General features: G+C 49.6%; 6 protein-coding genes across 6 annotated transcripts; 3 read left to right on the forward strand and 3 right to left on the reverse strand.

Annotated features, from left to right (window-relative positions):
* Positions 1 to 334: 334 nt before the first annotated feature.
* Positions 335 to 3,603, reverse strand: CNBM2130 (hypothetical protein; the record flags this gene model as incomplete). The annotated part of the gene is made up of 12 exons (XM_766963.1): positions 335 to 667; positions 721 to 930; positions 987 to 1,082; positions 1,137 to 1,411; positions 1,482 to 1,609; positions 1,671 to 1,767; positions 1,829 to 2,248; positions 2,305 to 2,375; positions 2,428 to 2,708; positions 2,779 to 2,957; positions 3,014 to 3,385; positions 3,462 to 3,603. 12 exons carry the CDS (start codon positions 3,601 to 3,603, stop codon positions 335 to 337), a joined length of 2,604 nt encoding a protein of 867 aa, XP_772056.1.
* A 298-nt stretch (positions 3,604 to 3,901) lies between these two features.
* Positions 3,902 to 4,849, forward strand: CNBM2140 (hypothetical protein; the record flags this gene model as incomplete). Its single annotated transcript, XM_766964.1, has 4 exons — positions 3,902 to 4,030; positions 4,099 to 4,482; positions 4,561 to 4,705; positions 4,800 to 4,849. 4 exons carry the CDS (start codon positions 3,902 to 3,904, stop codon positions 4,847 to 4,849), a joined length of 708 nt encoding a protein of 235 aa, XP_772057.1.
* A 607-nt stretch (positions 4,850 to 5,456) lies between these two features.
* CNBM2150 (hypothetical protein) lies at positions 5,457 to 7,520 on the reverse strand (the record flags this gene model as incomplete). Its single annotated transcript, XM_766965.1, has 7 exons — positions 5,457 to 5,522; positions 5,613 to 5,712; positions 5,809 to 6,038; positions 6,093 to 6,219; positions 6,276 to 6,514; positions 6,562 to 6,630; positions 6,672 to 7,520. 7 exons carry the CDS (start codon positions 7,518 to 7,520, stop codon positions 5,457 to 5,459), a joined length of 1,680 nt encoding a protein of 559 aa, XP_772058.1.
* A 1,664-nt stretch (positions 7,521 to 9,184) lies between these two features.
* CNBM2160 (60S ribosomal protein L16) lies at positions 9,185 to 10,108 on the forward strand (the record flags this gene model as incomplete). The annotated part of the gene is made up of 4 exons (XM_766966.1): positions 9,185 to 9,268; positions 9,445 to 9,544; positions 9,611 to 9,948; positions 10,031 to 10,108. The coding sequence occupies 4 exons, from the start codon at positions 9,185 to 9,187 to the stop codon at positions 10,106 to 10,108; spliced, it is 600 nt and encodes a 199-aa protein (XP_772059.1).
* A 171-nt stretch (positions 10,109 to 10,279) lies between these two features.
* On the reverse strand, positions 10,280 to 12,056 carry CNBM2170 (hypothetical protein; the record flags this gene model as incomplete). The annotated part of the gene is made up of 6 exons (XM_766967.1): positions 10,280 to 10,300; positions 10,473 to 10,670; positions 10,785 to 11,138; positions 11,206 to 11,775; positions 11,841 to 11,901; positions 12,019 to 12,056. 6 exons carry the CDS (start codon positions 12,054 to 12,056, stop codon positions 10,280 to 10,282), a joined length of 1,242 nt encoding a protein of 413 aa, XP_772060.1.
* A 927-nt stretch (positions 12,057 to 12,983) lies between these two features.
* Positions 12,984 to 14,093, forward strand: CNBM2180 (hypothetical protein; the record flags this gene model as incomplete). The annotated part of the gene is made up of 2 exons (XM_766968.1): positions 12,984 to 13,615; positions 13,673 to 14,093. The coding sequence occupies 2 exons, from the start codon at positions 12,984 to 12,986 to the stop codon at positions 14,091 to 14,093; spliced, it is 1,053 nt and encodes a 350-aa protein (XP_772061.1).
* Between the last annotated feature and the right edge of the window lie 1,245 nt (positions 14,094 to 15,338).

Below are 15,338 nucleotides of genomic sequence, written 5' to 3' on the forward strand. Positions count from 1 at the left end.
GGCACTGTCGATCAGTTTGCCGACCAGTTTGCCAGTGAACTCCACCCTCCGTCTTTGCGACTCATCGCGGCATTCTGACATGCAGTCAACTGTTTACTACTACCACTGGGATGCATATTATGATGGATCAATTTGTTCCATTTATGAATCTAAGGCGATAAAACTTCCAGTAAAATAAACAAGTCACGTCTCCTCGCTACTTGTTGGCGTTGCCAACAGCAATGCGACTGCTAAGAATATAGAAGCCCGATCCAACCGTGATATATACATGCGCATCTACTGATTAGGCGGTGCTTACAAACATTCACTCCCCTAAAGTTACGGGCGTGGCTGCCTATAGCGCAGCTGCTCTCAGCACATTCTGAGCAATCTCCAAGCTTTTCTTCACAACTACCCTTTCCCTTTCTCCCGTAACTTCCTCTTCCCACTTCTTTCCATCCTTCATTTCCCTGTCCAACATCCACAGCCAACCACCAGCAAGCTCAGTGTTACTGAGCACCTGTTCAAATCTCTCTTGAATAACTTCATCATCAAAGTTGCGAGCAAGATCATAAGATTTAGGAAGCGTAAAGATGGGAGACACGGTCTGGAGCGCTATGACAAGATGTACCAGGACGGTGATAAGGAATTTAATGAGCGGTTTGGAAAGGGATGTGAAATCAACCGCCTGCTCCGCCTGTCAGCATATTTGAAGAGCAGTGATAGATGAAATGAGCTCACCTTGAAAACAGTCAAACTCAGTCCTCCTCGGGCCACAACATACCCCACAGCCCTCGCCACATTTCCAAGTTTCTCTTTGCTAACCTTTGATCCATTCTCCAGCTCACGCATAAAGTCCCACAGAGCGTATTGAAACGTGAAGCGGTGATCGTAAGAGTTTGCACAGAGATGACTGAGGATAAGAGTATAGTATGGGTTATACGTTGCTTCCTGCGAATTACATGCAAGTAAGCAAAAGGCCAGGCTGATAGAGAGCATGCACGTACGAGACCACAACAGTGGAGAGCCACCCTCACAAATTCTCGCTGCTGGACATCGCTCAGTTTGAACATACTCAACCTATCACAGGCGTGCACATAGTCCTAACGCCATGTCAATATTTCCTTCTACACGCCATGAATCACGTCATCACTCACTTCGCTGGTCATCAGCACCACGAACACTCCTCTTCTGACGTCCGTGTTCATCCCTTGTTTTCTCGCCAACTCTAGCAATGCCGCCTCGCTATCCTTCTCTTCCTTTTTCTTTCCGGTTTTCTCCGTCTTTCCTGACGACTTGGCTTGTTCACGTTGTTGTTCCAGCTCCACAAGAGGGTTGCCAGACCAGCCCGCACCGACAAGCCACCATTTACCCTTTTTATCAGCTGACAGCAGGTCAGAGTAGGAGACTCGGAGGGGCTCGTATGCAAGTACTATAGATGGGTATATTAGCACTTCTTCTGCCGTGGATATGGTGCAAGATGAACTGACATCTTCGTTTACGGCCTAATCCGGATAAGAACTTCTTCATCCGTTGAGCAGCATCGTTCCCTGCTTCGGAAGTAGCAGAGGACTTGACCTTGCCATTTTTTACGTTGGTTAGGGTTTCCACCATGAAACGAGCACGAGCTCTGTCATAATCCAGACTGATCAGCCCCCTATTATGACGGAAGAGAAGAAGATTGTACTCACGTCATAGTCTTCTCCTTGCCCTTGGTCTTCTCCTGTACAAGATTGACAATGTCCTTCAAACTCGCAGGGTCATCTGTTCTCAGCTGAGCTCCCGAACCTATGACACCCATACATCAGCAAACAATTCATTTCCGACATAGGTGTTTGGCATTACTTACACCTCAGAATCTTCAGCAACCCTTCTACTTCCCTCTCTCCCATAACTTCTCGGTCTTTCTCTTCGCCCTCTAAGAAGCCTCTGATCAGATCGTAGATCAATCGAGATCCGACAACTTGGGCGTTGTACAGCTCTGCAATGAGAGTGAGCAAATTGAGAGACTCTTTGCCTGCGTCAGGGGTCTGGTAAATCGTGGTCTGGATAGTTGTCGATTGTTGACTTTCAACGCTCAATGACGAGGGGCTCTGGAGACCGCTGTATTTTGTAATCAAGGTGTGAATGAAGTGAGCTCCAAACTCCATACCGATCACTCGATGAAGAGCCCCGACCAAAGTGGCGTAGAGGACGACAAAGGAATCTAGAAGGTTGGCTTTATTGGAGATCATTTGAATGATGAGGTCGGTAAGAGCGGTGGTGACATCTGCGATCATTTTACCATCAATTATGTTGTCTGACATAGATTGAGAGATGACGTACCGTTTCTACTGTGATTTCTATATAGCGTTTCAAGCTCGGCTAATATGGACTCAATATTTTGCTCACTCAGCCTGTGAAACAAAAGTAAGCTGATTTGCTCCCTCAAGTTATATCGAGGCATACCTATTGAGCAGACCCTGCGCCTTTCTCTCAAGTCGTATTTTTTCCTCTGCCTTTTCCTTGTTCCCTTTCGATTTTTCCTCTAATTGAGCGGCTCGAAGGTGTGGAGGGATGTACTTGGTAGGTGCCGGAGTGTCCGTTGAGGATGAAGGAGTGGGATCTGAAGGTACTGATGGTTCTGCGTCGTCGTGTCCGGCCTGATGCTTTTCTTGGGCCGAGGATTCATCCTCTTCCTTCTCCTGGTCGTCTTGATCGCTGAATCCCATAAACTCTTCTTCTTCGTCCTCGTCAAGCTACATTTATACGTAGGTGAGCACATCGTTTGGGAATTCATGTCTGCAATGTCCAACTCACGTCAATCTCGTTGTCTTCACCACCGTCTTCGTCTTGGTCTTCCTCCGATTCTTCTTCTTCCCCATCATCTTCGTTTTCCTCTCCAAAGTCAGATATTCCTTCATCATCTTCATCATCCAAAATCTGCTTGTTCACTCCTTTCCCACCATGCTCAAAAGCTTCGGCAAAGTTTAACAAATCTAGCAACCACAATTAGCTTTTACAATCTGTCAAAGGAATAAACGACTACGCTCACCATCGAGACCATCATCAAGATCATCCTCATCCTTAGACTTCCCCTTCTCTTTCCTCAGCATATACTCCAACCATTCAATCTCTCTGTCCTCCACATCCCCACCCACACTCTCCTCGGGAAGTGTCAACTCTGGAAGCTTCTTCTTCTTCTCCTTTTTTTCCGAATTGGACTTCTCCGAACTCGACACAGATTTGGGTTTGGAGGTCTTTGATTTTTTAAAAGGCGGCTGTTCAGACTCATCTTTTTCCTCCTCCTCATGATCGCTTGGTGGTGATCGTCTTCTTGTCTTTTGAGTTTGCGCAGGTCCTTTACGGTCATCTCGAGTGGCTTTTCGTTTTTCTTTCCTGGTCACATCTTTCTTTCCCCCGGATCCTTTATAGTACCCAAGTATCAGTCTTCATGTAGTCACATTTATCCTCCCACCCCAAAAAATAGAACGAATTCTCACCATACTTGGCATCAACTTGCTCAAGAAGAGATGACGGCAATTGAGGTCCTCCATATCCTCCTCTCCCTCCCCTCCCACCTCTTCCCCCCCGAAATCCACCACGTCCTCTTCCAGAGCTTCCGCGTCCTCCAAATGGGGCCATCGTATACGTGCGTAGAGATGGCTAAACGAGTTGCTGACTAGATCCTCGATCCTCAACACTTGTTCTTTGATATTTTTGTTGTTTTCGATTTTGAACTTTTCCCGGTGGCAATGACTGGTGGAGGGGCGGAGATGGTCTTAATCTCCTGGGCATCTGAAACCCCTGACGTCACTACTTCCATGTCCTCTTTCCGTCGCTTTCGGACAAGGTGATCTAGCAAGTTCTGTTCATTTTGCAAGGTTTGTATATACCGTACTTTTTTTTGTTCAACATTGTGATATTTCAGCCGAGTAAGAATATGGTTAAAGACATTCCTATCCCGCGATACGATTTCTACCAAACTCCCAACGAGCTTATCCTTGCTCTGTACATTAAAGGGTACGACAAATTAAAGGACGATGTCAAGGTCGAATTCGGCACAGATTCTGTGAGCTCGTTACGCCTTTCCTCCAAACTGGCCGTACACGATGCTGATTATGACCAACGAGACGCTAGGTAATCATCAACCTTCCAGCACTTGCGCCGTCCACAGAAGAACAGCGTATAGCCCTCAAACCTCTCGCCTCCACTCTTTCCCCCGGCAGCAGCACGTACCGCGTCCTCGGAACCAAGATTGAGCTCAAATTGGCAAAAGCTGGAGGAATGACATGGCCTTGTTTGCTGGCTGAGGAGAGGAAAGGAGCTGCAGTTGTTCCGCAACAACAGGTACCTGAAGCTGAAACATCTAGATCTGCATCTGGATCTGGGTCGGCATCCGGGTTAAAGTCGGACGCGGCAACAGGTGATACAGTAGGAGGACAGGAGGAGGAGAAGAAGAAGAAGAAGAAGAATTGGGATAAGATTGTAGACGATGACGAAGAACCAGACCCGTCTGATCCTGTACGTCGCCTCTACCCCCCCGCACTCCAAACTGATTACTGACTGAACATTCCTTCATTCGCGGGCGCGTCACCATAGAATGCAGGAGGCGACGCCGCTTTACAAAAGTTCTTCGCCCAGATTTACGGAAACGCTGATGAAGATACCAAACGGGCGATGATCAAGAGCTTTACAGAGAGTGGGGGGACTACGTTGAGTACCGACTGGTCATCTATCGGGAAACGTAAGTCTTTAGTCTGCAGTTTTTTTGTTTTGTTTTTGGATTGGTATGATGAGGAGAGGGCCATGTTCGTGCTGATGTGTTTCTACGTTTTTAGAAACGACACCGGTGAGACCGCCTGAGGGTGTGGAACCCCGGAAATTTTAGTAACTCGTAGCGCAGTTGGATAGGTCTGTTCATGCTGCCTAGTACGGTATGGCATTTTATCAGAAGCAACGCTGTAAATGCGACTTTTTTTTTACTTGGCCCCTTAACCCGCCTGCTACAACCAAGTCTTCAAATCCATCGGCGGGAACAGCTTCTCATCTGATCCACTCTCCAGTAAACTTTGTCCGACGGTTTGTCTCTATCAACAACTGCCATCACATAACATCCATAACACCTATCAAGGTAATCTTCTCAAGTCTATGTTTTAATTTTCCCAAGATGATATGCAAGACGCCGTATACTAAAGAAATAAGATGAATGAAAAGAAAAGATGATGATGATAACCTGATAATAGCCTGATCAAGAAGAAACGAGAAGCAAGAAGCACAAAAGTCTATGCCAACAAAAGAATGAAAGAAGATATTGATAACAATGAATAAAGAACAAACGAACAAGAGATGAAGAGGGTGAAATGAGTGGCCAAAACCCTTTTCCTTCTCCGTGTCCGACTACCCATTTCCCATGACAAGTAATAAAAAAAGACAAGGATGCGCCGCATCGAGACTGTTTCACGCGGGTCCAAAGATCGAATGTCCAGGCCCAACGTCTACATCCTGTCAAGGACTTTACTCTTCTTATTCTTCTCTTGGTACTCGACGTAGCCGTACCATCCCTATTTGGTGATCATCAGCGTCTAGGGTAAATTGGGATACAACTGAAAAAGAAAAAAAAAAAGCATAAAGAGAAAGAAATCGAGACTTACACCGCCGATAAGAGTGAGCAAGATCCCGATCCCGTTTGTAGGCGTGATATGTAGATTGAACAGCACGACGGCGAGTGCGATGGTAAGTACTTGCTTACAGCTACATAAATTCATCAGCTCTCAGCCTTTGAAACTTTCCAGCTGTAGTTTGAAACTTTCCAGCTGTAGTTTGAAACTTTCCAGCTGTAGGACGTACTTTGCAGAAACAGTCATCGTCAAAGCCCCCGCCTTTTTATTCGCGGTGAAACTGACAATGTTCAGGCCACAGGCAATCACCCCGTTGACCAAGAGCGCGACGGCTTTGGTGGACGTCATCTGGGTTGCGCCATATGCGCGGACACGCTCGAGTTCACCAGTGTACCAGCCGTAGATTACGCATTGGATGAATGCGAGGGGGGACATGCGCATGAGGAGGTCGAGGGGGTGCTGTGGGGGTCATTTAGCGGATGCGCGAGGGGTTGGAAGGGTGGAAGGACGCACGAGTTTGAGCCTCCCGCCAGCACCTGTTTGGATCAGGTTGGTGACGACGGTCTTTAGCGCAGCGAGAAAAGTTCCCAAGAGGGTGAGGATAAGGCCCCAGGCTGTAAAGTAGTAGTCTCCGTATGTCCTACAAGCGGCAAAAAGACAGTCAGCCACGAGCGAAGATGCGATGGATATACGCACGCAAAGCCGACACCAGCAACGACAGGCAGCAGCGAGACGAGCTTCATTATGCTGAAGCGCGTACGCAGGAAGATGGAGGAGATGAAGATGGTGAACAGCGGGGTGGACGCGCGGACGACCTGGTGGAACGGGACGGTGACGAGCTGGAGACTGATGTTGCTGACTGCGATGTTGATGGTGTACAATACGGAGAAGGCGCCGAGGATGAGGTTTTCCCTCTGGGCGAGTCGCGCCGGCGTCTACGGCTGCAGTCAGCGGGCGTCTCAAAGCTGCGGGAAAGACGCACAAAGGCCCCCCGCTCGAGGGCGATGTAGCACCCGGCACATCCGGACAGCGCATGCAGGCCGGTGAGTGTCTGTTCCGGTCAGCACCAGCAGCGGCAATGGGCGGACTCACATAGGGGAAGGGGAACGAGACGAGCACAAACTTGTTGAACAGGGTGAGCCCGAGGTTGAACACAAAGTACAGCCCCAGCCAGTACGCCGTGCTCTCTGTGAACGGCACCTTAGCGGGGTGCACTGTGGGCGTCGAGCCGTACTGCGCGTCCTTGCCGCTCAGGGGATGGTACATGGCGGCTGCGTACGCGCTGTCGCCCCGCCAGGCGCTGGCGAGGTGCGGGGGCTCGTACGGGTTCGGCGGCGCGGGCGTGGACGGCGCGGGCTCGGGGGGCGAGGGCCCGCCGGGGGGGCCGTGCTGCGGGGACACGACCCGGCCGCGCGGCTCGTTCGTCTGCAGGCCGATCGAGGAGGACATGGCGGACGAACTCGTCTTCGGGGCGGGGCGGGCGGTCTGTGCGATGGGGAGACGGGGCGAAAGGGCGCGGGCGCGGGGCGCAGCGGGCGTGGGCAGTGATGCGTGGACGGCGCTAGAAGGATGGTGCGAGGGCGGCGCGGGGGGCACGTGTGGGGGCGGAGGGCTGGTGCGCACGCGGTCTGCAGAGAAAGAGTGGGAGAACGAGTTCCTATGGACGCCCTCGCGCAGATTCAGGTTTCCGCCGGAGAAGGGCGCGCTAGGTACTGCAGAGCCAGGCACGCCCGCCGAGCTAGTTTGATGCGACAACAGGGTCCGCTCGTCCTGCGCCCGCTGGCGGCGGTCGTCCGAATAGGAGCGGAGGAGGGGGGCAGCGCTCGGCGGCGGCGAGTCGTGCAGCGGTGGCGGGAGCGGGTTCGCCGAGTGGAACTGGATCCCCATCCCAGAAAGCGAGGCTGTCGGCGATGCGGCTGGACGGGGTGGTGAATCTGGCATTTTGGTGCGAGACGCGTCGTGCGTTGGCAGACTGGAGGGTATCGTTCTTTTCTGTTATGTATCAGAACACAAGACAACTGATTGGATCAGTGGGTGTAGCGAACAAGTCTTTTATTCTGGGTATTCTCTCCAACCTTTCTGCCTCTGTCGCATCTTCAGGGACCTCGAACACGCTAACCTTATCCCATTTCTGCGCATGTACGAGTATTCGACTTTCCGCAGTGGTATATACAGTATATATACAGTGATATGTACAGAGGTACGAGTTCAAGGTTTGACCATGTCCATCCACAACCACCACCATCTCTCTGGAAACGTACCATGTGTTGGGTGTAAAAAGGTGTATAGCAAAGAACAATTCTCACCACCCTTAGATTGATTTCCACGGTCTCATCTTTCTTCACCGCTCAACGCACACACCTCGCACAACAACCACCACAATCAGAAAAAGTCGAAATGTACTTTACCCAAACCTCTCAGGCCTATCTCATAAACGCTGAAAGAATGAATCCTCCGCGTGAAAAGTCTACTACTACTTCGAGCTACTTGCCCGAGCCGCTGGGGTGGGAGGTGGACGGAAAGAAGAGTGCGAGAACGAGAAGAAGATTTTCAGCAAGAACCGTTAGAAGGGACGGAGGAAGATCTGAGCGGAAAGAAGATGGGAGTGTGGTTCGCGTCGAGGAGTACATACCCTGCGAGTTATCTGGTGTCCGCATCTTGCTTGTGCCTGTACCTGCGCCATGATCTCAGTGCCGCTCAGTATAAACACACCCCGCAGGAGAAAAACGAGCCAAAAAAGACAACGAATCCAACTAGTCAGAGACAACTCTCCGACCGTCCTCCAAAGATTTAAAGATGGAGAACGAAAGTTGATCAACGCTTAACCAGGTGTCCACCCTTTGTTCTTGTCCACATCGAACGACGACAACGTAAACATGTTGCCGGGTGAGTCGGATCTTGTGCATGACAGATACAGGGTAACTAGATACATGGACTATTAGATTAGCTGTCTGCTAAGAAAACAGTTGGATAGCATTTGAGATGTAGAGACCGTTGTTGTGCACTTGTCAATTGTGAACGACGTACGACGTGTGCAGCAGAAACCACCATAAACAATCGGCCACGGCCGCGTGCGTGAATGTCGGGTTTAAATCCTCGAAACTCTAAACGCCGAGACACTCCTGTATAAACCACCGCGCCACATTCCCCACTCGTCTCGGCAATAACTAAATTCTCCGATCCCTCTCTACCAGCCACCCCCAGCCCACACAGTGTCCTACCGAGCGTGAGGATTCTCGCTCGTCGTTTCGTTGCTGCCAAAAAAGTGTCGAGTTCTCATTCTTTCTTTTCTCCCGTACTTCAAAAGTTTATATCAAACAGGGCAGGTCACGGTGCGTACAGTTTCTTTTTCAACGGAGCAGTGAAGCAGTGAGAGAGAGTGTGTGTGATGAGTGGATAGGGAGAGCAGGAGCTTGAGAAGGGATACTGGAATGAAGCGGACACTGACGATGATTTCTCTCTTTCGCCTTTTTACTCTGCGACTCTCCCAATCAATCCCGCTTCCCAACAACGCTGCCTCTCTCCAAAACTTGCGACTATTTGACTATCCGCAATCGTACCCAAAACTTGGTTTACTCGCCAACGAACGGTTATTCGAACAACAGATGTCCGCTTTCTCCGCCCAGCCCATCGTCATTGACGGCAAAGGTCACCTCCTCGGTCGACTTGCTTCGGTCGTTGCCAAGCAGGTTAGTGTTTCTGAGAATATTTTCTGAGAAAAATGAGTCGCAGTCTTGCACCGTACGGGAGGGGTCGTGGTGATAGGCGCAGAGTGGAGAGGAAATTTTTGAGAATATGTTGCCAAGACTGTTCCAGGAGAAGGGACTCGACAGACGGGCGCTGACATTTTTTTTCCCATTACTAGATCCTCACTGGCCAAAAGGTCACCGTTGTCCGATGTGAGGAGATCAACATCTCTGGTTCCTTCTTCAGGAACAAGGTAAAGTACCACAACTACCTCCACAGTACGTCCCCCCCATCTCGCTTCTAGGGCGAGGGAAAAAACATTCACTAAATTTTCCATCTCTTAGAGCGACACATTGTCAACCCCAGGAAGTCTGGTCCCTTCCACTTCCGTGCTCCTTCCCGAATCCTCTACAAGGCTATCCGCGGTATGATCCCCCACAAGAGCTCTCGAGGTGCCGCCGCCCTCAAGCGACTTGAGCTTTACGAGGGTGTCCCCCCCGCCCAGGACCGAGTCAAGAAGATGGTCGTCCCCGCCGCTCTCCGTGTCCTCCGATTGAAGCCCGGAAGGAAGTACTGCACCGTCAAGAGGATTAGCGCCGAGGTCGGATGGAACTACAAGGATGTTGTTGACAGGCTCGAGGAGAAGAGGAAGGTCAAGGGTCAGGCTTACTTTGAGCGCAAGGTGGGTTTTTGGTTTTTTTGGCTTTCCTTTTTCACGCTTCGCCTCGTGGTGATTTGCGTACTGACGATGGATGCGTTTACAGCAAGCCGCTCTCAAGCTCCGTGCCAAGGCCGAGGCTTCTGCTCCCAAGGACGCCAAGCTCGTCGAGTTCGGTTACTAGGTGTAGCGCATGGATGGTTTGGGTTGGAGTTCATGCACATTGATACTAAAAAAAAACTCTACTTTCAGCCCTCTGTGGATCGAGCTGAGGGATACCAAACTACTGACTGTTTCTATTGATCATCTTTTTTTCCTGATCTTGCGTTAGGGAATTTTGAGTGCTTGGTGATGGTCAAGGTGATCGTCGATGAAGCTATACTTGGAGATGTGTCTTTGTCAACTTGTAAATGGGACGTGGAACTTTAGATCCCTGATAGGTTCCCCGGCGCCTCTGGTCTAGTCGGACATCCATCAATTTATTTTTTAATTTTTTTGGTCTGCGTCTTATCAGTCTATTTCAATCTGTTCACCATACTGGTCCTCACCCTTGCATCGGGTATTGTCCTACCGGGCTTAATCATGAGCTGATTTCTATGTATCCTCCACCACAAAAACTCGAAACAATGGCGACGAAGAGATGAGAAGACGGCAATGATTACGTTAAGAGATACATTTTTACCTTCTCCAATCATCTTACAATGCAACAAATACACAATCCTCTGTTGAATGAGCCCGGATGTATCCTATATGATATTGTATCTGCTGTATAAAATGTATATCGCCGTATAACCACGAATGAATAATTGTATTTCAAAATGATTGTTTTACATCCTCGACTTTCTCTCTCGATCACCCACCCCAATCTGCCCTTTCCCCCTCACCCTCTCCCTCTCAAATCTCGTATCTTCCAACCACCGCTTACCAACCTCGCTCAACCCTTCTTCCCATTCTTCACCTAGATGTCCATCTCCGTCCCCGTTATCGCCTACAACTTCCCCGTCCGGGGTGAGGACGACATCGGCAAAGGACCAATCGCGTTCAAGACCGAGGGGGAGGTAATCGTGCCTGCCGGAGTAGAGGACTGTGTATTGGGAGGAGCCGGGGTTTGGTTTGAGTGAAGATGACGAGGAAGAGGACGCGGTGGGTTTACGAGCGTAGAGGGATGTGGTAGCGCAGCCTGCTATGACTTCCAGAGATCGATTTCCTGTCAACTATACTCTTATGGTCAGCTTGCAAGTCACGGGATGGCAGGAGCATGGGAGGATAATCAAAACTTACAGCTCTTCCGAGCGCAATGATACTAGCAGCATGCGCAAAGATCACTACACACTCGACATCCGGCCATTCGCCTTCTACCCGCCTCGTCCACGCATCGATAAATATCTCTGCTCTTTCGTGGATCGCTTCCAGAGATTCACCTTTACGAGAGGGGAAGAGAGTGGGTTCGTAAGAGGGGTTGATACTGCCCGGAGGGAAGAGTGGAGAAAGGGTGTGGGATAGGGAAGGGCGCGGGTGAAGGCCGGTGTTGGGGTAGACGGGGGAGTACCATTCGCCGACACCGTGTTCGAGGTGAACGCCTTTCCGGCTTTTTCTTTTTCTCTTTGCCTCCCCCCTCTTTCCCGTCTGTCCTTTTGCAGGTATTTGTTCATCGTCTTCGTTTTCGTCGTCGAAAGACTCGCCATCGGCAAGCGTCAGTCCAAGCGCTTGTGCTGTAGGCAGAGCGGTCTGGATACACCGGTAGAAAGGGGAGGAGAATACGATCTCAGGGATGGGGTAGGGGCTGGTACTGGATGGCGAGGAGAGAAAGGCTGCTAGGGATTCCGCTTGGTCGAGGCCGTGGGCTGCGAGCTATGTTGTATATCGGATGGTTTCATGTAAGTAATGAATCACAGCTTGAGAGCATAAGGACGTACAGGAGGATCGCGGTTCATACCCGTAGGCCCAGACTTTATACTAGGATCCACCCAGTTCGAGCTATACAAAGTACTCAGTTCTCGTTTCTTCAGTTATCGGTGCGGTGCCACACGTCGGTCGTCCTCCACCGACAGGTCGTGAGGTGCCGGCCGATCAGTGTGGCAGATCGAAACTCACCGGAAGCCATGTCGACACACGTAAATGTACTTGAGCATGGGTATAGGCTGCGAAGGGTATTTTGTACAGGCAGATGGACATGTTAATGAGGATGCGAGCGAGAATGGGTTCTGAGGATACACACTCAGGGGCCGGGGGGTGATGACGGCATAGCTTATTACCGATGCCAAGTCGCCCGTCTCTTCTTTAATTTACCTTTCGCAGCGAAGGTATGTATGCAAAGACATGGTGCTGATCGCTACAGTCTGCATGATTATTGCGACAAAAATAATGAACTCCTCCGTAATATCGTACTCGACACCGACGGGCGAGACTTTCTGCACCAGATTTCATTAATCTTTTTCCTGTACAGGTTTATTTGAAATGGTCAATGTGTTAAAGATACCCTTACACTGATTGCCGTTGAACGCAGAGCATAAAGGTAGACACTGAGCAGATTGGATTTGGTATCGACTGCCTGAATAAAAGGTGGCAGCTGAAGGGGGAGCTGCAGTGGGTGCTGAACGAGGTTCTTTGATTGGGAGTACGTCCGTGAGTGCCGAGTGCGATCGATCCTGGGACAATTGTTGGCCAACCACTGACGAGTTCAAGGCGCCATGTGCTTGAAATTAGGATATGTAGACTGGTAGTTACTAGATGTTTGTAGTTTAGCCATACCTAAAGACTCGCCCAGTGTGTTGATTGTCTATGCTCGCTAAGAGAGGAGTCGAAACCAACAATCAGCAGTCAAACAACGGATGCCTATTCGTATTACTGCTGACCCACGATAAGCGAGAGAAGATGGCTCATCTTGAAATGACAACAAAGGGTCGACGGGAAGCATGCATAAGCTTCAATAAAAGGATTCAACAGACTAGGTAAACGAACTTTTAACCATCTTCTATACAAATATCATCCCTCCTAGAAGCAGAAGTTTTTCACAACCTCTTCGCCAAATCGAGCAAACCAATAGACAACTTACAATCATGGACACCAGCATTACCCCCTCAGGCTCTAGAATCCCACGGAATCCCTTCACCCGGGCCTTCACCTCTCATAGTCGCCATAAGCAGACCCTCTCCGACTTGTCCTCCTTACAAAGCCTGAACAGCGCCCTCAGTGCCCGTCTATCGCAGGTACTCCCCCTGGAAGAGGCTCTGCAATCCGAAGTCACCACCCTCACAGAGAGCCTCAATGTCCTCTCCTCGGAAGGCGCAAGGATGAAGAGTGAGAACGATAGCTTGAGGCAGCGTCTGGAAGCTGCCAAGTTCCTGACTACAGGGTTCAACACTCAAGTGGAAGAGCTTAGTAAAGCTCTACACCAGAGCCTGGCTAATCAACGAGTGGATATGTGGGAGAATGATACCGCGACTGCCAAAGCGTTGAGTACCGCGAAAGAAAAAAAGGCAGCGATCATGGATATCATGTCTAGCCTGTCAAAGCGAGATGAGATCAAGCGCTTTGTTACAGACGTTCTACAAAGCCAAGTGGACTACGCCACTACAGGAGATTTCATTTTCAACAAGGATGATCTGGTGAGGGCCATGGATTTGGATCCTTCGATCAATAATGGGAGTTTTGGGTGGGAGATGCGTTTGGGGATACCTGGAAGTAATGGGTACATAACCGAAAACCTGAAATCGCCAACATTTGGAGATGTAAATAACCGATACAGCTTCAAGACCGCCGAGAGCGCCGCCATGGATGAAACCGTCATTTTTTTGGCCACGCAAGGTGCCGAAGCTTTGAAAACTCTGCCATCAACCTATGTCTATTCCAGACCCGTCCTCGAAAAGATACAAAAATGTGACTGGGACGGAATCAGCTCGGCAGCTTTTACCAAGTTACGAGGTCCGATCAGAGACCGCCTCACCTCGAACGCTAAAACACGACTTACCAAGGAAGCGATGGGACAAGGGACGTTGAGCAGGCTGAGCATGATCACTATACCGTGGATCGATGAGACGACTGGAAAACTGAATGTGGAGATGGGCTTTGAATCAAGGGATGGGTACTTTGAAAGCACGGGAAAGCCTAACACGATCGATTTGGGTTCCACTTTACTCCTAGGTCTAGAGAGTTGGAAGCTGGAATAAAATAGTGCCGGTAAAGTATTTTGGTATGCTTGAGCAGGAAGTATGCAGCAGTAGGCTCCTTTGAGATGACCTGTAAGCCGATGATTCTCTTCGCTTGTGATACAAAGGAAAAGGTGCTGGCTTCCATCTTTAGAATTCGGCTAGTAATAGAGCGTCAACCATTGTCTCTCGTTAGATATAAAAACACCATAAACTCTGACCATTTCTCACTCCTAACGATTCGAACACCTTTCCAATAGATAATCTACGGTAATCACGGTATCTGCTCAAATGGAAAGCTCCCAACTTACAGCCCAGCGTCCTGAAGCCCAATTACGAACTGCTTATCTCGAAAACCAGGTGGCTCTGCTCACGAGCCAGCTTGATAAAAGCAGCCTGGAAAATGCGAATTTGAGGAACCAGATAGAGACTTTAGAAAGTCGTTCGGTGGACTTTGATGAACGACTGAGCATCCTCACTCGAGCTCTATTCAAACAATTAGCGGAAAAGAGGGTAGCCCAATCGACATATGATATCGTCACTGCAAACGTGTTGGATACTCCGCAACGAGTAGAGGAGGCTATGACAGATATCATGTTCAATACGGAACAACATGGTGAAATCAAGAGCTTTGTTGAGGAGGCATTGAAAAAGCGAATTCGAAGAGTAACAGCTGGCGACTTTACCGGAAGGGATATCAGAAACGCTATGGATGTACCCATGACGACATCCATTGAAAGGAACTTTTGGGAGGTTTGTTTGGGGCATGAAGGAACTACCGATTACTCCTTGCATGATGTCCTTTCTCCCAAGTTCCATAACACTTCTCTTCTAGAGCGGTTTGCTGCAAGCGAGAGTGCAGAGATGGATAACACAGTTGGACGATTGACACGACAAGGCGCTGAGAGTTTGTGCACAGCACGCAGCTCTGTACTTCCTTCGAGTACACTGGGCGGAAAGATGGAGCAATATGACTGGGACAATATCAGCCAGGCAGCCTCTTCGCGATTGAGCCAGCATATCAAGAATCAACTTACAACCCAGGCCGAGAAACGACGAGGGATGCTCGCCAGTGGTCAAGGAACAATGAGCGGATTGAAAGTGGAGCTGCTTCCATGGTACAAAGTAGAGGATAAGAGCTTACAACTTGAGCTATTTATACTTTCTAACGACGGGTATTTTGAATCCACAGGGGTACCGACAGCGATCGATCTTCGTTCAACCGTTTTCCCGGATTTCGAAAGTTTTAGAGAGAGTTGAGGGTCG

Source organism: Cryptococcus neoformans, chromosome 13, assembly GCF_000149385.1.
Source record: "Cryptococcus neoformans var. neoformans B-3501A chromosome 13, whole genome shotgun sequence".
Classification (NCBI taxonomy): domain Eukaryota; kingdom Fungi; phylum Basidiomycota; class Tremellomycetes; order Tremellales; family Cryptococcaceae; genus Cryptococcus; species Cryptococcus deneoformans.